This window comes from Nicotiana sylvestris, chromosome 7, assembly GCF_000393655.2.
Source record: "Nicotiana sylvestris chromosome 7, ASM39365v2, whole genome shotgun sequence".
In the NCBI taxonomy this organism is placed as follows: Eukaryota; Viridiplantae; Streptophyta; class Magnoliopsida; order Solanales; family Solanaceae; genus Nicotiana; species Nicotiana sylvestris.
The window spans coordinates 131,977,961-131,995,562 of NC_091063.1; the positions used below are offsets into that span (position 1 = coordinate 131,977,961).

Consider the following 17,602-nt stretch of genomic DNA (forward strand, 5'->3'; position numbering starts at 1 on the left):
GAGGATTATTTCATCACCAGAATCCTTATTGACGGTGGGTCCAACCTTAACATTTGTCCGTTGGTAACACTCAGGACATTGGGAAAGGGGCTGCATGAGATCAGAGATGGGGCCATCAATGTCAAATCTTTCGATGGTTCCCAAAGGTCCACTATTGAGGAAATTAGCTTGTGTTTGCAGATGGGGCCCACTTGGTTTGATGTCGAATTTCAAGTAATAAACGTGTCGGCATCTTACAACTTGATTTTGGGACGGCCTTGGATTCATGCCGTTGGGGCTGTAGCATCGACCCTACATCAGGTAGTGAAGTTTGAGTGGAATCACCAAGAGGTGATCATTCACGGCGACGGTAGCAATCCCATATACAGTCACCAAACCATCCTAGTGATCGGAGGTAGAAGAAAGATAGGCGGAGAGACCTATCACCATATCGAGCGAGTCAACGCCGTTGATAAGGACAAATGGTGGGACAACAAAATTGAAAGCATATTGAACTGGAGTGGATATGGACCTGGCAAGGGACTTGGCAAGAACCTCCAAGGAATCGTCAAACCTATCAAACTGAAGAAGCATGGCACCGCTTTTGGTCTGGGATACAAGTACACTTGGGAAGAGTTCAACAACTGGTCACCACCATGGCGCGGCCCTTACTACCCACTGGAGCAGCCAATACCACATTTGGAATAGACTTTCCAGTCAGCCGATGTTATATATAGGTCGGAAGAAGAGGAAGCACTGGCAACAATGAGGAATTTATTCGTGGAAGACGATGACATGGGTTGTTGTGTCATTTTCAAGGGGGAAGGGGAGGAAGGCCCTTCTATACAAGCCGTAAGTCGAGGAGCATGCCTCAACAATTGGACCATAAGAACCACCAGAGCTTGGAAAGCCTCGGGGTAGCAAGGCTGAACAAAGCATCATGCACTATCTTTCATTTTTTTGCTAGTTGATTTTCCTTTCGCATTTTTGAATTTTCGCAATAAGATCTTCAATATTCAAAACAATTATGGAATTTAGCAAAACATTTCAATTTTCCCTATAAATCTTACTCTTATTATTTTTCTCTCATTACTTTACTCATACAGCATTACTATTACTTATCTTGATGAACCAATGACTGTGACATGCAACGAGGCGACGCAACAGACGGACATAGATTCAGAGGAAGATAACATACCAGAAGAGATTGTTAAAGAGGTTAAAAATTTTGAGAACAAACCTAAGTCCAACCTGGATGAGACCGAGGTTGATAACCTGGGAGATGCAGAGAACGTCAAAGAAACGAGAATCAGCGTCCACTTATCGCCATTAGAAAAGAAGGAATACACAGAATTTAGAAGGGAATACGAAGACATATTCGCTTGGTCGTACGATGACATGATTGGTCTGAGTACATCTATTGTGGCTCACAAACTACCAACTGATCCGACATTTCCACCGGTAAAGCAGAAGCTCAGAAAGTTCGAGCCTGACATAAGTTTGAAAATCAAGGAAGAAGTCACTAAGCAAGTCAAAGCTAAGGTTCTTAGGGTAGTAGAATATCAGACATGGTTAGCCAACATCGTGCCAGTGCCGAAGAAGGATGGGAAGGTCAGAGTCTATGCCGACTACCGGGATCTCAACCGGGCCAGTCCAAAAGACGACTTTCCCTTGCCAAACATACACATCCTGATTGACAATTGTGCAAAGCACGAGTTGCAATCATTCGTGGATTGCTTTGCTGGGTATCATCAGATCTGGATGGATGAAGATGATGCTGAGAAAATGGCTTTCATTACACCGTGGGGAATGTACTGTTACAAGATGATGTCGTTCGGGTTAAAGAATGCAGGGGCCACCTAAATGAGGGCCATGACTACTATTTTCCATGATATGATACACAAGGAGATTGAGGTGTATGTAGATGATATCATCATAAAGTCCAAGAAAGCCACTGATCACATGGAAGACATGAGGATGTTCTTCAACAGACTGAGAAGGTATAACCTGAAACTAAATCCCACGAAATGTGCATTTGGAGTTCCTACCGGAAAACTACTTGGGTTCATTGTGAGTCGCCGAGGGATAGAACTGGATCCATCAAAGTTCAAAGCTATTCAAGAACTGCTACCGCCAAAGAACAAGAAGGATGTAATGAGCTTCTTGGGGAGACTCAACTACATCAGCCGATTCATAGCTTATTATACTGTCATCTGTGAGCCAATCTTTAAGATGTTGAAGAGGGACGCCGCTACCAAATGGACTAATGACTACCAAAGGGCCTTCGACAGAATCAAGGAGTACCTGCCCACACTGCCAGTTTTGGTCCCGCCCGAGCTGGGTAGACCCCTATTACTCTACCTTGCAGTGCTAGATGGATCGTTCGGTTGTGTTCTCGGGCAACATGATAAAACGGGGAGGAAAGAGCAGGTCATCTACTATCTTAGCAAGAAGTTCACCCCGTACGAGGCCCGGTGTTCTCTGCTAGAACGCACCTGTTGTGCTCTGACTTGGGTAGCTCAAAGTTAAGGCACTATTTCTGTGCCTATACTACGTATCTCATATCAAGGATGGATCCGTTGAAGTACATCTTTCAGAAGACCATGCCCACTGGCAAGCTAGCCAAGTGGCAAATCTTGTTGAGTAAATTCGACATTGTCTACGTAACTCAGAAAGCGATCAAGGGATAGGATTTGACAGATCATCTTGTCGAGAATCCCGTGGACGGAGAATACGAATCCTTAAAGACGTATTTTCCTGATGAAGAGATATAATTCATAGGAGAAGACATTGCAGAATCCTATGACGGTTGGAGAATGTTTTTCGATCGAGCAGCGAATTTCAAAGGAGTTGGCATAGGAGTAGTCCTAGTGTCAGAAACCGGTGAACATTATCTGGTGTCTGCCAAACTCAGATTACCTTGCACCAACAACATGGCTGAGTACGAGGCCTACATCTTGGGACTCAAGATAGCCATTGGCATGAATATCCAAGAGTTGCTAGTGATCGGGGATTCAGACTTGCTTATACATTAGGCAACCAAGAACTCCAAGATACTCCCTTATCTGCATCATGTACAGAAGTTGAGAAAGAGGTTCACAAAGACAGAGTTCCAACATGTTCCCAGAATCCAAAATGAGTTTGACGATGCATTGGCTACCCTATCATCCATGATACAGCATCCATATAATTTATTGACCCTATTCCAGTAAAGATCTACGATCAGCCAGCTTACTATGCTCACGTCGAGGAAGAAGTGGATGGAAAACCTTGGTTTCATGACATCAAGGAATATTTGGCGAAAGGAGAATACTCAGAGTTTGCAAACCCTATTCAAAAGTGTACACTTCAAAGATTATCCAACAATTTCTTCCACAATGGAGGAATCCTGTACAGGAGGACTCCTGATTTGGGATTACTAAGGTGTGTTGATGCAAAGGAAGCATCTAAATTACTAGAAGAAATTCATGTTGGGACCTGCGGGCCACATATAAATGGTTTTGTCTTAGCCAAGAAGATACTCCGAGCTGGTTATTTTTAGATGACTATGGAAACGGACTGCATCCAGTATGTCCGGAAGTGCCACCGTTGTTAGATACATGCAGATATGATAAAGGTGCCTCCGCACGAGCTTAATGCAACAAGCTCACCATGGTCGTTCGCCGCTTAGGGAATGGATGTTATCGGACCAATCGAACCTGCCGCATCAAATGGGCACAGGTTCATCCTAGTGGCAATTGAATATTTCACCAAATAGGTTGAAGCAGTATCATACAAGGCAGTGACTAAGAAAGTCGTAGCAAACTTCGTCTGCGACCGTATCGTTTGTTGGTTCAGAATTCCAGAGTCAATCATTACTGATAATGGCTCCAACCTCAACAGTGATTTGATGAAATCCATGTGTGAAACCTTCAAGATCAAACACAAGAATTCTACAGCTTATAGACCTTAGATGAACAGAGTCGGAGAGGCTGCCAACAAGAACATCAAGAAGATACTAAGGAAAATGATAGAGAAGCATAAGCAGTGGCACGAGAAGCTCTTATTTGCTTTATTGGGATACCGCACCACAGTCCGCACATCGACAGGAGCAACCCCCTATATGATGGTCTACGGTGCAGAGGTACTCATTCCCGCCGAGGTGGAAATTCCCACATTAAGAATCATACAGGAAGCAAAACTAGATGATGCAGAATGGGTGAAGAATAGTTATGAGCAGATAGCTCTTATAGATGGAAAGAGAATGAATGCAGTTTGCCATGGTCAACTTTATCAGAATAAGATGTCCAGAGCATTCAACAAAAGAGTCAAGCAAAGACAGTTCACACCGGGGCAGCTGGTATTAAAGAAAATCTTTCCACATCAAGATGGAGCCAAAGGGAAATTCTCTCCCAACTGGCAGGGTCCGTACATGGTTCACGAGGTTCTTACAGGAGGAGCCCTCACACTTGCAGAAATGGACGGAGAAGTTTGGCCAAAGCCGATAAATTCAGATGCAGTCAAGAGATACTATGTGTAATCTTTATGCTTTCTTTATATGATGTAATTTGAACTATGCATGACCTGATTCCCATTTAAGAGGGGATATGTAGGCAGCCCTATGGGTTTGGTCACAATTCAATAAAATTTTCATTTACCCACGCTATTGGAAATTGGGGAAGAATTTTGAGGAGGACCCTCAAAATTCCGAAGTGATTTCAGCCATTCGCCGCGAGCAGCCGTCAGAAGCAGTAACCCAGTAAACTGGGGCAGAATTTTGAGGAGGACCCTCAAAATTCCGTAACAAGAAAGGATGCAATGTCTTGGACCACGTCGCATGTCGTTGGTTCATCTAAAAGAAATTATCCTTAATTATGCATTTAGTTATAAATAGTTTGTACATTGGATACTACTTTGGATACTACATTGGATGCTACATTGGATGCCCATATTGTGAATAACTTAAAGATTAAATTTCCTACTTTATGTCCATCATCTTTACTTTTTATGCCTATAAAAGGCCATGTAATTGCAATGGAAAAATACACCAAAGTGAAAGAAGAAAACACTTCTCCCTTCTTTCTATCTCTTCTTATTTACATTTTACTGCATTACTTTTATTTTATTACACGTTATCAGCACGAAGCTCTAATTTTATTCTTAACTCCCGCTAAGTTGAGCCATATTTTATTAAGGTATGTATCATTATAATCATCTTATTTATGGCAGTACATATCATATGCTCACTGTTTGCAGATTACTTGTGCGCTTGGGCATCTTAAATAGTTTAAGTACATTGCAGTGATTAAATAACTATTTCCTTCCGTGCTCAACTCTTAGAGGACCTCAAAGTCATCAAACTAGCTATGCACTAATGTCATGGACTCCCTGGATCAAAACATATCTTTAAGGCATTTTGAAGAACTGTGAGAAATGAATTGACAAGCAATAATTTTTTTAATTACTTTATATTTATTGGAACATATAAATAATGTTAGTCATGTTCAATTCTATTAACACATATATATCAATAATATAAAGTGAAATGAAACAAGTATGTAATTTCTACTTTATGGCAAGAAAAAAATGAAATAGTAGATTGTTAACATGATATAGCTCTATTTTTATTTCTTTTACCTTAATCGTTTTGTTTTCATTAATTGTTTATTATTATAATTATTTCTCTAACTTATTCATCTTTTATGATAGTTTTCACTATGTCAAATTTATCAAAACTTGAATTTGTGGCACTTGACATCACCGGAAGGAACTATTTATCATGGGTTCTTGATGCTGAAATTCACCTTGACGCTAAAGGTCTTGGAAATACTATTATACAAGGAAATGAAGCATCAAATCAGGATAAAGCGAAGGCCATGATTTTCCTTCGTCATCATCTACATGAAGGGTTAAAAACTGAATATTTAACCGTAAAAGATCCACTTGAATTATGGATTAATTTGAAGGATCGATATGACCACCTAAAACTTACGGTATTACCAAAAGCTCGGTATGAGTGGATACATTTAAGGTTGCAAGACTTTAAAACCGTAAGTGAGTATAATTCTGCTATCTTTAAAGTAAGTTCTCTATTAAAATTATGTGGAGACACTATCACAGATGAGGACTTATTGGAAAAAATATTTTCTACTTTTCACGCTTCAAATGTGGTGCTACAACAACAATACCGTGAAAAAGGTTTTAAGAAATATTCTGAGTTAATCACATGCCTACTTGTGGCTGAGCAGAATAATACTCTATTAATGAAAAATCATGAAGCCCGTCCCACTGGGTCAGCTCCATTTCCGGAAGTGAATGTTGTAGCAACGTATGATAAGTTTGAAAGAAAACAAAATAATTATCGTGGTCGTGGACATGGCAGGGGGCGAAACAATTATTGTCATTATGGTGGAAATAAATTGGAGAACAATAAGGGTTCTCAAATTAATCGTTCAAAAGGTAAAGCTAGTATGTGTCACCGATGTGGTATGAGAGGTCATTGGGCACGCATTTGTCGTACGCCAGAATATTTTGTCAAACTTTATCAAACCTCCCTCAAGAAAAAAGAAAATAATGTGGAGTCACACTTGACCTTTCAAAATAATGATGATGAAGCAGGTCCCTCAAATAAATATGATTCTAAGGCACATCTTGCATATAAAGATGATGATTTTGAAGGCCTTACAAATATTACTCATTTAGAAGTTGGAGACTTCTTTGAGGATATTGACTGAAGAACTAATCATCTTACTAGGGAATGAAGCTATAAAAGTTGTTATTTTTATGTTTGCAACTAGTTTATTTTTCTTGAGTGTATTTTCCTAATGCATCATGTGTTGCTAGTTTCTACATTCCTAATGTATTTCTTAATGTTTTTTTTCGCTTGTCTTTCATATTTCTTATGATGTATTATTTGTTTTTTTATGAAGAATATGAAAATTCCCCAGTCTTCAGTTGGACTCAAGATTAATAAAGATGATATATGTCTTCTGGATAGTGCTACAACACACACTATTTTAAAAGATAAGAGATATTTCTCTTATTTGGTAATGAAAGAAGCGAATGTTAATACAATATCCGGTAGTACAAGATTAATTGAAGGTTCTGGAAGAGCCAATTTATTACTACCAGGAGGAACAAATTTGGCTATTGATGAAGCACTATATTGTAGTAAATCTCAAAGAAACTTATTAAGTTTCAAAGATATTCGCCAAAATGGCTATCATATTGAGACTACAAATGATGAAAAGATTGAATATCTTTATATTACTACAATAATGTCCGGTAAGAAATATGTGCTTGAAATGTTACCTGCTCTTTCCTCCGGCTTATACTACACAAGTATTAGCAGGATTGAAACACATGCCATAGTAAACGAGAAGTTTACTAATCAAGATAATTTTATTATTTGGCATGACCGGTTGGGCCATCCTGGTTCTAATATGATGCGTAAAATAATTGAGAATTCACATGGACATGCAATGAAGAATCAGAGATTCTTCAATTTAAGGAATTCTCTTGTGCTGCATGTTCTCAAGGAAAATTAATTATTAGACCATCAACTATTAAAGTTAGGATGGAATCCTCTGCATTTCTGGAACGTATACAGGGTGATATATGTGGGCACATTCACCCTCCATGTGGACCATTCAAATATTATATGATTTTGGTAGATGCATCTACAAGATGGTCACATGTGTACTTACTATCAACTCGCAATATGGAATTTGCGAGATTGTTGGCTCAAATAATAAAGCTAAGAGCACAATTTCCAGATTATGTAATTAAGACAATTCGTCTTGATAATGCTGGTGAGTTTACATCCCAAGACTTTAATGATTATTGTATTTCAACTGGGATAACAATTGAGCATCCAGTTGCTCATGTTCATACACAAAATGGTCTAGCAGAATCATTGATCAAACGCCTCCAATTAATTGCTAGACCAATGCTTATGAGAACAAAACTTCCCATTTCAGTATGGGGTCATGCTATTTTGCACGCAGCAGCACTTGTGCGGATAAGGCCCACAAGTTATCATAAAGTCTCCCCATTGCAATTGGCTTTTGGTCAGGAGCCAAATATTTCCCATCTTAGGATCTTTGGTTGTGCGATATATGTTCCAATTGCTCCACCACAACGCACAAAGATGGGTCCTCAAAGAAGGTTGGGGATATATGTTGGATATGAATCTCCTTCAATTATAAAATATCTAGAGCCGATGACTGGAGATTTATTTACGGCAAGATTTTCTGATTGTCATTTTGATGAATCAGTATATCCAACATTAGGGGGAGAAAACAAGCAGTTGAAAAAAGAAGATGGATTGGAATGCATTATCACTGTCTCATTTAGATCCTCGAACAAATCAATGTGAACAAGAGATTCAAATGATTATTCATTTATAAAATATTGCAAATCAATTGCCAGATGCATTCACTGACCTACCAAGGGTGACTAAGTCACATATTCCAGCTGCTAATGCTCCAATTCGAGTTGATATCCCGGCAGGACAATTAATTAAAGCAAATGAGTCTAAGCCATGCTTGAAACGTGGTAGACCAATCGGTTCTAAAGATAAAAATCCTCGAAGAAGAAAAGGAGCAAGTGATCAAAGTGAACATAACACAGAGGTAGTGGCTCAAGAAGAGCCCCAAGACGTAACAAATGATAAGACCTTAGGAGAGGTCCAGGTACCTGAAAATAATGAAAATGAAGAGATATCAATAAGTTATGTCTCAACCGGGAAAAGATGGAACCGAAATAATATTGTTATCGATAACATTTTCGCTTATAATGTTGTTGTTGAAATAATGCAACAAGATGAGGATCTTGAACCAAAATCTGTCAATGAATGTAGACAGAGAAATTATTGGCCAAAGTGGAAAGACGCTATCCAGACAGAGTTAACTTCACTTGGAAAACGTGAAGTCTTCGGACCCATAGTTCGAACACCTGAAGGCATAAAGCCAGTAGGGTATAAATGGGTTTTTGTGCGAAAACGAAATGATAAAAATGAAGTCGTTAGATATAAAGCGCGACTTGTGGCACAAGGGTTTTCCCAAAGGCCTGGAATTGATTATATGGAGACATATTCTCCTGTAGTGGATGCTATCACCTTCAGGTATCTCATAAATATGGCAGTGCAAGAAAAACTTGATATGCATCTAATGGATGTTGTTACAGCCTATTTGTATGGATCATTAGACAACGAAATTTTTATGAAAGTACCTGAGGGATTTAAAGTGCCAGAAGCATATAAAAGTTTTCGAGAAACTTGTTCAATAAAGCTTCAGAAATCTTTATACGGATTGAAACAATCAGGTCGTATGTGGTACAATCGCCTGAGTGAATACCTGTTGAAAGAAGGGTACAAGAATGATCCAATTTGTCCTTGTGTCTTTATAAAAAGGTCTGGATCTGAATTTGTTATAATCGCTGTGTATGTTGATGATTTAAATATCATTGGAACTCCTGGGAAGCTTCCAAAAATAGTAGACTGTTAGAAGAAAGGATTTGAAATGAAAGATCTTGGAAAGACAAAATTTTGTCTTGGTCTACAAATTGAGTATATGAAAGATGGAATATTTGTCCATCAATCAACATACACCGAAAAGATTTTAAAGCGATTCTATATGGATAAAGCACATCCATTGAGTACCCCGATGGTTGTGAGATCACTTGATATAAAGAAAGATCCATTCCGACCTCATGAAAATGATGAAGAGCTTCTTGGTGCCGAAGTACCATATCTTAGTGCAATTGGGGCATTAATGTATCTTGCCAATAATTCCCGACCAGATATAGCTTTCTCAGTAAGCTTATTGGCAAGATTTAGTACTTCGCCAACACAAAGACACTGGAATGGTATTAAACATATACTTAGATACATCCAAGGGACCATTGATATGGGTTTATTTTATTCAAATGAATACAAGACATCATTGATTGGTTAGGCAGATGCGGGATATTTGTCTGATCCACGCAAAGGTCGATCTCAGACAGGCTATTTATTTACAAGTGGAGGTACAGCCATATCATGGCGTTCGACAAAACAAACTATGGTTGCTACTTCTTCAAATCATGCAGAGATAATATCCATTCACGAAGCAAGTCGAGAATGCGTTTGGTTAAGATCTATAACTCAACACATTCAACAAACATGTGGTCTTTCTTCGAAAGAGAATATTCCAACAATATTGTATGAAGACAATGCTGCATGCATAGCTCAATTGAAAGGAGGATATATCAAAGGAGTTAGAACAAAACACATTTCACCGAAATTCTTTTTCACTCATGATCTTCAGAAGAATGGTGAAATAGATGTACAACAAGTTCGTTCAAGTGATAATTTGGCTGATCTGTTCACTAAGGTGTTACCAACCTCAATATTTGAAAAGCTGATATATAAGATTAGAATGCGTCGTCTTCGAGACATTAAGTGATTTTTCATCAGGGGGAGTAACTACACGCTGCACTCTTTTTCTTAACCAAGGTTTTGTCCCACTGGGTTTTCCTGGTAAGGTTTTTAATGAAGCAGCAAGCAATGCATATTATAAATAACTATGTACATCCCAATATTTATTTGTAAGTTTTTAATGAGGCACATTATCTTACATGGACATCCAAGGGGGAGTGTTATGAATAGTTTGTACATTGGATACTACTTTGGATACTACATTGGATGCTATATTGGATGCCCATATTGTGAATAACTTAAAGATTAAATTTCCTACTTTATGTCCATCATCTTTACTTTTTATACCTATAAAAGGCCATGTAATTGCAATGGAAAAATACACCAAAGTGAAAGAATAAAATACTTCTCCCTTCTTTCTATCTCTTCTTATTTACATTTTACTGCATTACTTTTATTTTATTACACATTTATATTTTTTTCTAAAATCATGCATGTGTATTTCTGAAATCGCTCTGTTTAGAAACGCTACCCCAATAATACAGGCAGTATCACCAGATCAAAGTTGAGCAGGTCAAGCAAAGTCAACGACGATACGAACTAACCTTTCCCCTTTACAAAACTCACGATTTTCTTTGGATGCAGGGACCTGAATTGGAAAATCATCGAATATACTATACACTCATACTGATCAAGAATTTAGATCTGCTATCCGCACAACAGTGTCCCCAGCAGGCACAATATCCCCAGCAATCACGATACCGCAATTCGCTATCAGCTAAGAAAACTCTATTGTCATTTGCCATTTTTACTTCCTGCATAAGGCTACCATTCTGCCTTCCGAGGTTAAGCTCTACCTCCATCTGCATTCTCTACATTGCATAAGGCTACCATTCTGCCTTTTAAGGTTAAGCTCTACCTCCATCTACATTGCATAAGGCTACCATTCTGCCTTCCGAGGTTAAGCTCTACCTCTATCTGCATTCTTTGCATTGCATAAGGCTACCATTCTGCCTTCCGAGGTTAAGCTCTACCTCCATCTGCATTCTCTGCATTGCATAAGGTTACCATTTTGCCTTCCGAGGTTAAGCTCTACCTCCATCTGCATTCTCTACATTGCATAAGGCTACCATTCTGCCTTCCGAGACTAAGCATTGTCTCCATTTGCATTTCTTGCATTGCATAAGGCTATTATTCTGCCTTCCGAGACTAAGCACTATCTCCATCTACATTGCATAATGCTACTATTCTACCTTCCGAGACTAAGCTCTGTCTCCATCTACACTTGCATGGCTGAAATATCGCCACTTCATTTACACCTTGCATCGGCTGAAAGATCGCCATTTCATTTACACCTTGCATCGGCTGAAAGATCGCCACTTCATCTTGCATCGGCTGAAAGATCGCCACTTCATTTACACCTTGCATCGGCTGAAAGATCGCCACTCATTGCATTTCATTGGTTGAAAGATCGCCACTTATTGCATTTCATTGGCTGAAAGATCGCCACCCTACTGCATCTCATCAACTGAAAGATCGCCAAATTATCCGAGGGCGTCATTGTTCAGAGGCACCATTTGCATAGCCCGAGAACACCATGTCATGGCCCGAGGATCCCTTTTAATCTTTTGCATATCATTATTCAAAGGCATTATGGTTCGGAGGCATCATCCTCATAGCCCGAGAGCATCATTTCATGGCCCGTGAATCCTTTATTATACGCTTCATGGCCTAGGACATCATGGTCCAAGGATGTCATCCTAACCGTCCAAAGACAACATTCATGGTCCAACGGAAACTTGCATCATGTTTAAATTTATGCACAATATACGCTTGTATTGCTTATTTGCAGGTAAACCGGCTAGCAATGTCTGTCTCAGTAGGAGAGATCCCGCTCCCGTTCCCGCAGCCTAGTAGACTTTGACCATCCGTCTCAACCTAAATATATCGTACATTTTTTGAAAAAATCTCCATCGGCATATTCCGCCGACGGATCCTGAATTACATATGGCCTAATTCCTGTAAGTCCAGGGATATGTAGGCAGCTCAGGAACCAGAGCACGGTCAGATTCTTCAAACCATTTTGTTTAGTCAAATTGACCATCATATCTTTACCCGACAACTCTTTAATCATTCCCGGGTAAAGAGGGGCAACTGTTGATACCCAATTTTTCCCTGTATATTTTATATAAGCAAAATACTTTCAAAATATCCTATGTATGCATACATAGGTATATCCAAATGTTTTAGTACTTGTCCTAATTTTAAAAGATTTTTAAATCAATTTATTGCCCTATTTTAGCAGTACAAAAATTAATAAATATTCCCAAAATCATTATTTTGGTGAATAATTTATTTTAATCTGATATTTATACCAAAACATAGCTAAGGTAATTTTTACGCATTTTTACAAATTTATTTCGTATTTTTAAAGCTAAATTGCAATTTTAGCCTATCTTAAGATTTAATTATGCTTATAATTACAAAAATGATTCTAGTATTTTTAATATAATATTTATACATTATTAATTAATTTAGTACTTTCAATTTGTTTTCAGAAATCATTTCACTATTTTTTATAAAATAAAAGGAAGAAAATGGCTATTTAAATACTAGCCCTATTTTATTTCAATTTTAGCCTAAAATCAGCCCCAATTAACCCCAATTTCAAATTCAAACGGGCCATCCCAATTCCTAAAATAATCCTCCCCTAACCAGCTTATCCAACCCGCCCTGTTTCCCCTTTTGATCCAGGTCGTTGATCATTTTGATCAACTGCCAGAATTTCTCCTTTCCTTTTTTAATTCCCAAACACCCCCAACCTTATCCCATTTCTCACCAACCGCCGCATCTTAATCCTTTCATCTCTCAAACTCTCTCGAACCTTCCCCTAACCTTAGCAGCCTCTCATCATCCTCACCTCAAAACCCACCAGAATCCATGGCTTCTCAGGCCATGGAAACCTTATACTCACCTCACTTTGCTCTTATACACTTGGTCCTTGAAGATTCGAGGTCTGACCTCGAAGGTTTTCATCCAGATCTCCGCCGATTCAAGGTTCTACGGCCATCTCCATCTTTGCTCCGGCGTATCCTGGTATTATGAGCCTATTTCTGACTTCTCCGACTCAGATCGGAGACCTTTTCAAAGCCTTTCTCATTCTAGGGTTCTTCTGAAACCCTAACCCTTTGAGGTTTTCTCTGATTTTTCTTAGATCTATTCTATATTTGTGCTCTACTTGAGTTTTTAAACGTTTTTCCCAATTTTTCTTTCAAAAATTACTTCTTTCCGATTTAGGGTTTCTGAAAAAGCTTAAAATGTTTCTCCGACTCTTCTTTTCCTTTCTTTGTGTATATTTGTCACGTATGTGCTTCTACTGCTTTCTTATGCTATACATGTTCTTTTGTGCTTTTTTTTCTACTGTGTTTTGTACCATGCTCGCATGTTTATCTTGTTGTATTTTCCTATATGATCTTTTGCTATGCTTTTTCGGTATTTTTGTGTTCTTCTACTGTATGCATTTCCTACTGAGTTCTTAAGTTTTGTTTGCCTTCTACTGAACTTTGTTTGAGTTCTTCTAAAAGACCTCTTTAAACATGTTTCTTCTACGGTTTTCTTAAGTGTTATACCATCTCTTTTCTCTTCTGAACCTTGGCTAAGTTCCTTCTGAAAAGTACTTTCATCTGCTATATCTCCTATTGTGTTCCTAAGTGTTATTGCTTTTTCTTCTACTAAACCCTGTTTAAGTCCGTTCTAAAAGGTTTTCTTAAACACGTTTCTTTTACTGTCATGACTATTCTCTCATTATGCTCCTACACTATGTCCGCTTTGAATGTTATTTGTATTTGCTTGTTTTCTCATGAGATTCTGAAAAAGAAATCTCTGAGCCTGTTGCCTCCTCATCTCTGTATTTGACTCGAGTCAGAAACCCTAGAATTTGGGGGTTTCCTCCGAGTTTGGTCATATGATCAAACTAGGGTTCTGTTTGAGGACCCTTGACTCTTTCAGACTTATTTCTGGGTCTATGAACTAAGTGTGAACTTCTTTTGTTTGCACATAATTCCGATTCTCCTACACTAGACTTTTCTATTGAATAGCATGATAAATTTCATCATGTTTAACGTGTCTGTGTGCTTTTATATATGAGGAATCTTTCTTCAAAATGGTTATCCAACTTGTGATTGATTCAGAATTCCTTTTAATAAGTTTAATTGATTGGTACTAATTTTCCTTAAGTCGAAATCCTTCCCATCTTTCTGACCTGGTTCATTCATACAAAATCCTTAATTTCTGATTTACTAGCTGTTAACTGATTTCCTTTCCTTATTTGCACAAACCATGTACTATCAAGAATTTGTCCTTAAATAAACCTCTATGTATTTACCCCTCTTGTACTGCTCTGGAAAAGTTTTGATTGACCCCTTTCCTTAATTATTTTGCCCGTTTGAAATCAGAATCCCTTAATTAAATGGAGACCTTGTGTTATTGATTTCCAAGCTATTTTCATACCTATTTCTACTTGCTTTCTGTACTATAAAAGGGCACAACCCTTCTACACTTTGGGACACCTTCAATTCAATACTTTTACACTTCAGACTTCACAATTCTCTTCTAAACTCATAGCATTCTGATTGCTTGTTTACACTTTGGCTTTACAAGACTACTACTTTCTCTTTGTTTGTTTTCTCTGAAACTAGTATGTCCTAATTTTAGTTTCAGCATCCCCAATGTGTTTACTTAAAGTTTTTATATCCATGGTTACTTTACTGCTTATGTAGAGTTCAATATTTAACTTAACATGCCTATGTTCTACTGCCTGTTTCTACTGTGAATCTTTGCTCCCCATCCCATTACCCCTATGTGTTTGTTAGTGGTGACTTAGGGCATGGCAACATGAGTTGTTGCCCATGACCTAAGTTCTGAATCCGAGAGGTCCTAACCTCTAACAGGCTGGAGGGTGTGCCAGCATATCCCATTGCTGAGTATGCCCATCAGTCTGTTTTCTTGTGTTCTTGCAAATTCCCTACTCCCTTATACCCCTCTAGGCATTGATTTCAAGTTATTCCCCTCTTCCCTTTCCCTTTTTTCAGAATTTCACTCCTGCACTCGCACTCTTTCTTAGCTTCTAAGTTCTGCCCCCTTCTTGTGAGCCTTGACTTGGGACCTTGAATTCCCTCTGAACTTGGACACTTGAGGGCTGGCCCTTCCATACTGCACTATATCCTAATCTGGTTATACATTTGGGTGTGAGCACTGCCCGGTGTCCCTATGAGGCTCTTAGGGAAATCTGACACATCCAAATGAGAGAAAGGCTTTGGTTCATGATCTCTTGAAGTTGGTTCATCTCATACTTCAGACATGGAGTCTGAATTGGGCTCCCCTTGGTTGTACTTTAATTGCTGATGTAATTTTGCTTTTCTTATTCATTCGGGGCTGTAATAAACAATTGAGGACGGCTAGTGAAAAGGGGAGGGAATAAATGTATGCAAAGGGTAGATAACTTGCCTATAGGTTTACTAATTTCTGCATTCACATAGATATCCTGTCTATAGGTTTATTAATTTCTGCATTTACATCTTGTCTACAGTTTACTTATGAATTTCTGCATATCATGTAGACATTTTACCTATAAGAGTTTCTTTCTGAATCTATGCACTCACATATAGAAATCATGCCTATAGAATTCTGCATTCGCATATAGACACCGGGACTATAAGAACTTCTGCATTCTCATCTTTAGATAACATGTCTATAAGAATTTCTGCATAGATACCATGGCTATAGGATGCACATGCATGTAGATAATGTGCCTATAGGACCTTTCTGATTCTTGCATACTCCTCTCTCATTAGGCAAACATAATTATAGGCCTTAATAATCAGTGTAAGTAGATATCACATTCGTAATAAAATACAACACCTAGACAACATGTTTCTGCACTTCTCTATAATAGTATTTTAAGTTAACAAACACTTAGAAAGCATGCCTATAGGGGTTCTAATCAAAATCTGAATCGCCTCACTCGTTTTAAGTTTAATCTGTCAGTAGTAATGCGTTATCAATCGTAGAACTTGTTTTATTCTGTTAAAACTGGCGACCTTTCTGTAATCAGTTTACCTCTTTGTTTCTGAAACTAGTAGATATCATGCCTATAGGTTTCGCCTAACACTTAGGCAAGCATTAGGGTAAATGTTTTTAATTGTACCAGTCTTTATTAATTACAACCAGCAGGCAGGTCTCATTCGGACTTCTTATCTGAAAATATGTGATAAATCAGCCTGCTTTAACTTCTTAAGTTTAAATCAGACCATAATCAGTATGTGCAAGACATGCTAAACCATATGTTTTTCTTTGGTTTAAGGAGGTCTATTTGAGTCGTACCTGTTTATGTGCTTTCCCAATGCTTGTTTTATAAATGTTTTGATTATCGCCTTAGAATTTTGTCCTTTTAAAATCGTAAAAACCTCATACCCTTTCCCTTTTAGGATTAGTAGTTCCAAATACCTCCAGGACTAATAGGATTGGGGCGGGTAATAGCATGCAATAAGTAAACGAGATAATTCTGCGTTTAATACCTTAACAAGGTGGGAAAGGGTAGATATGGATATGATGACCACGCGATAATGTCACGTGTAGCCCCTCATCGAGGAGTGATTACCGGACATTGCGTGGGGTGATCCATATTATTTATAAACCTAGGACCCCCTTTCCTTTTTTTCGTTTCTTTGTTTCTTTGAAATTTCAAACTGTTTCTCTCAGCCTTCTTTTAATTCTTCCCAACTTTGTTTATTTGTAACCATTATGTGAAAACTCTCTCTTACTTGAAGTTTTATTTGCCTACGTGTTGTTTGCGCTTAAAGTCACAATAATTGTCTGGCCGGAAACCACACTAGTGGATCCTGAGGGGTGCCTAACACCTTCCCCTTGGGATAATTTTAAGCCCTTACCCAATCTCTAGTTACTCAAAACAAACCCTTTTTAGTGTCCTAATGCACTTTAATCATTAGGTGGCGACTCTCCAATTCAAACCCAATTCCCGAAGGGGAACGAGTTGTCCTCCCAAATGTCTTAAACCCGATTTCGGGAGAAAAAGGGGGCACGACAGTCACATGGTTAGAAACCTCGTTAGAGGATGGGTTGTTTCGAGTGTGGGGACTTGAGTCATTATAAGAGGGATTACCCTAGACTTTTGAGTAGTACACCATAATAGATCAGGTAGTCTGTAGT

At 38.4% G+C, this 17,602-nt stretch overlaps 1 protein-coding gene across 1 annotated transcript; it reads left to right on the forward strand.

Annotated features, from left to right (window-relative positions):
* The first annotated feature begins 3,931 nt into the window (after positions 1–3,931).
* Positions 3,932–4,498, forward strand: LOC138873792 (uncharacterized). Its single transcript, XM_070152270.1, has one exon. It carries the CDS (start codon positions 3,932–3,934, stop codon positions 4,496–4,498), a length of 567 nt encoding a protein of 188 aa, XP_070008371.1.
* The last annotated feature ends 13,104 nt before the right edge of the window (positions 4,499–17,602 follow it).

Excerpts from the sequence above, each read along its gene's own strand:
- LOC138873792 (XM_070152270.1), top strand. The coding sequence starts at position 3,932 with ATGAACAGAGTCGGAGAGGCTGCCAACAAGAACATCAAGAAGATACTA.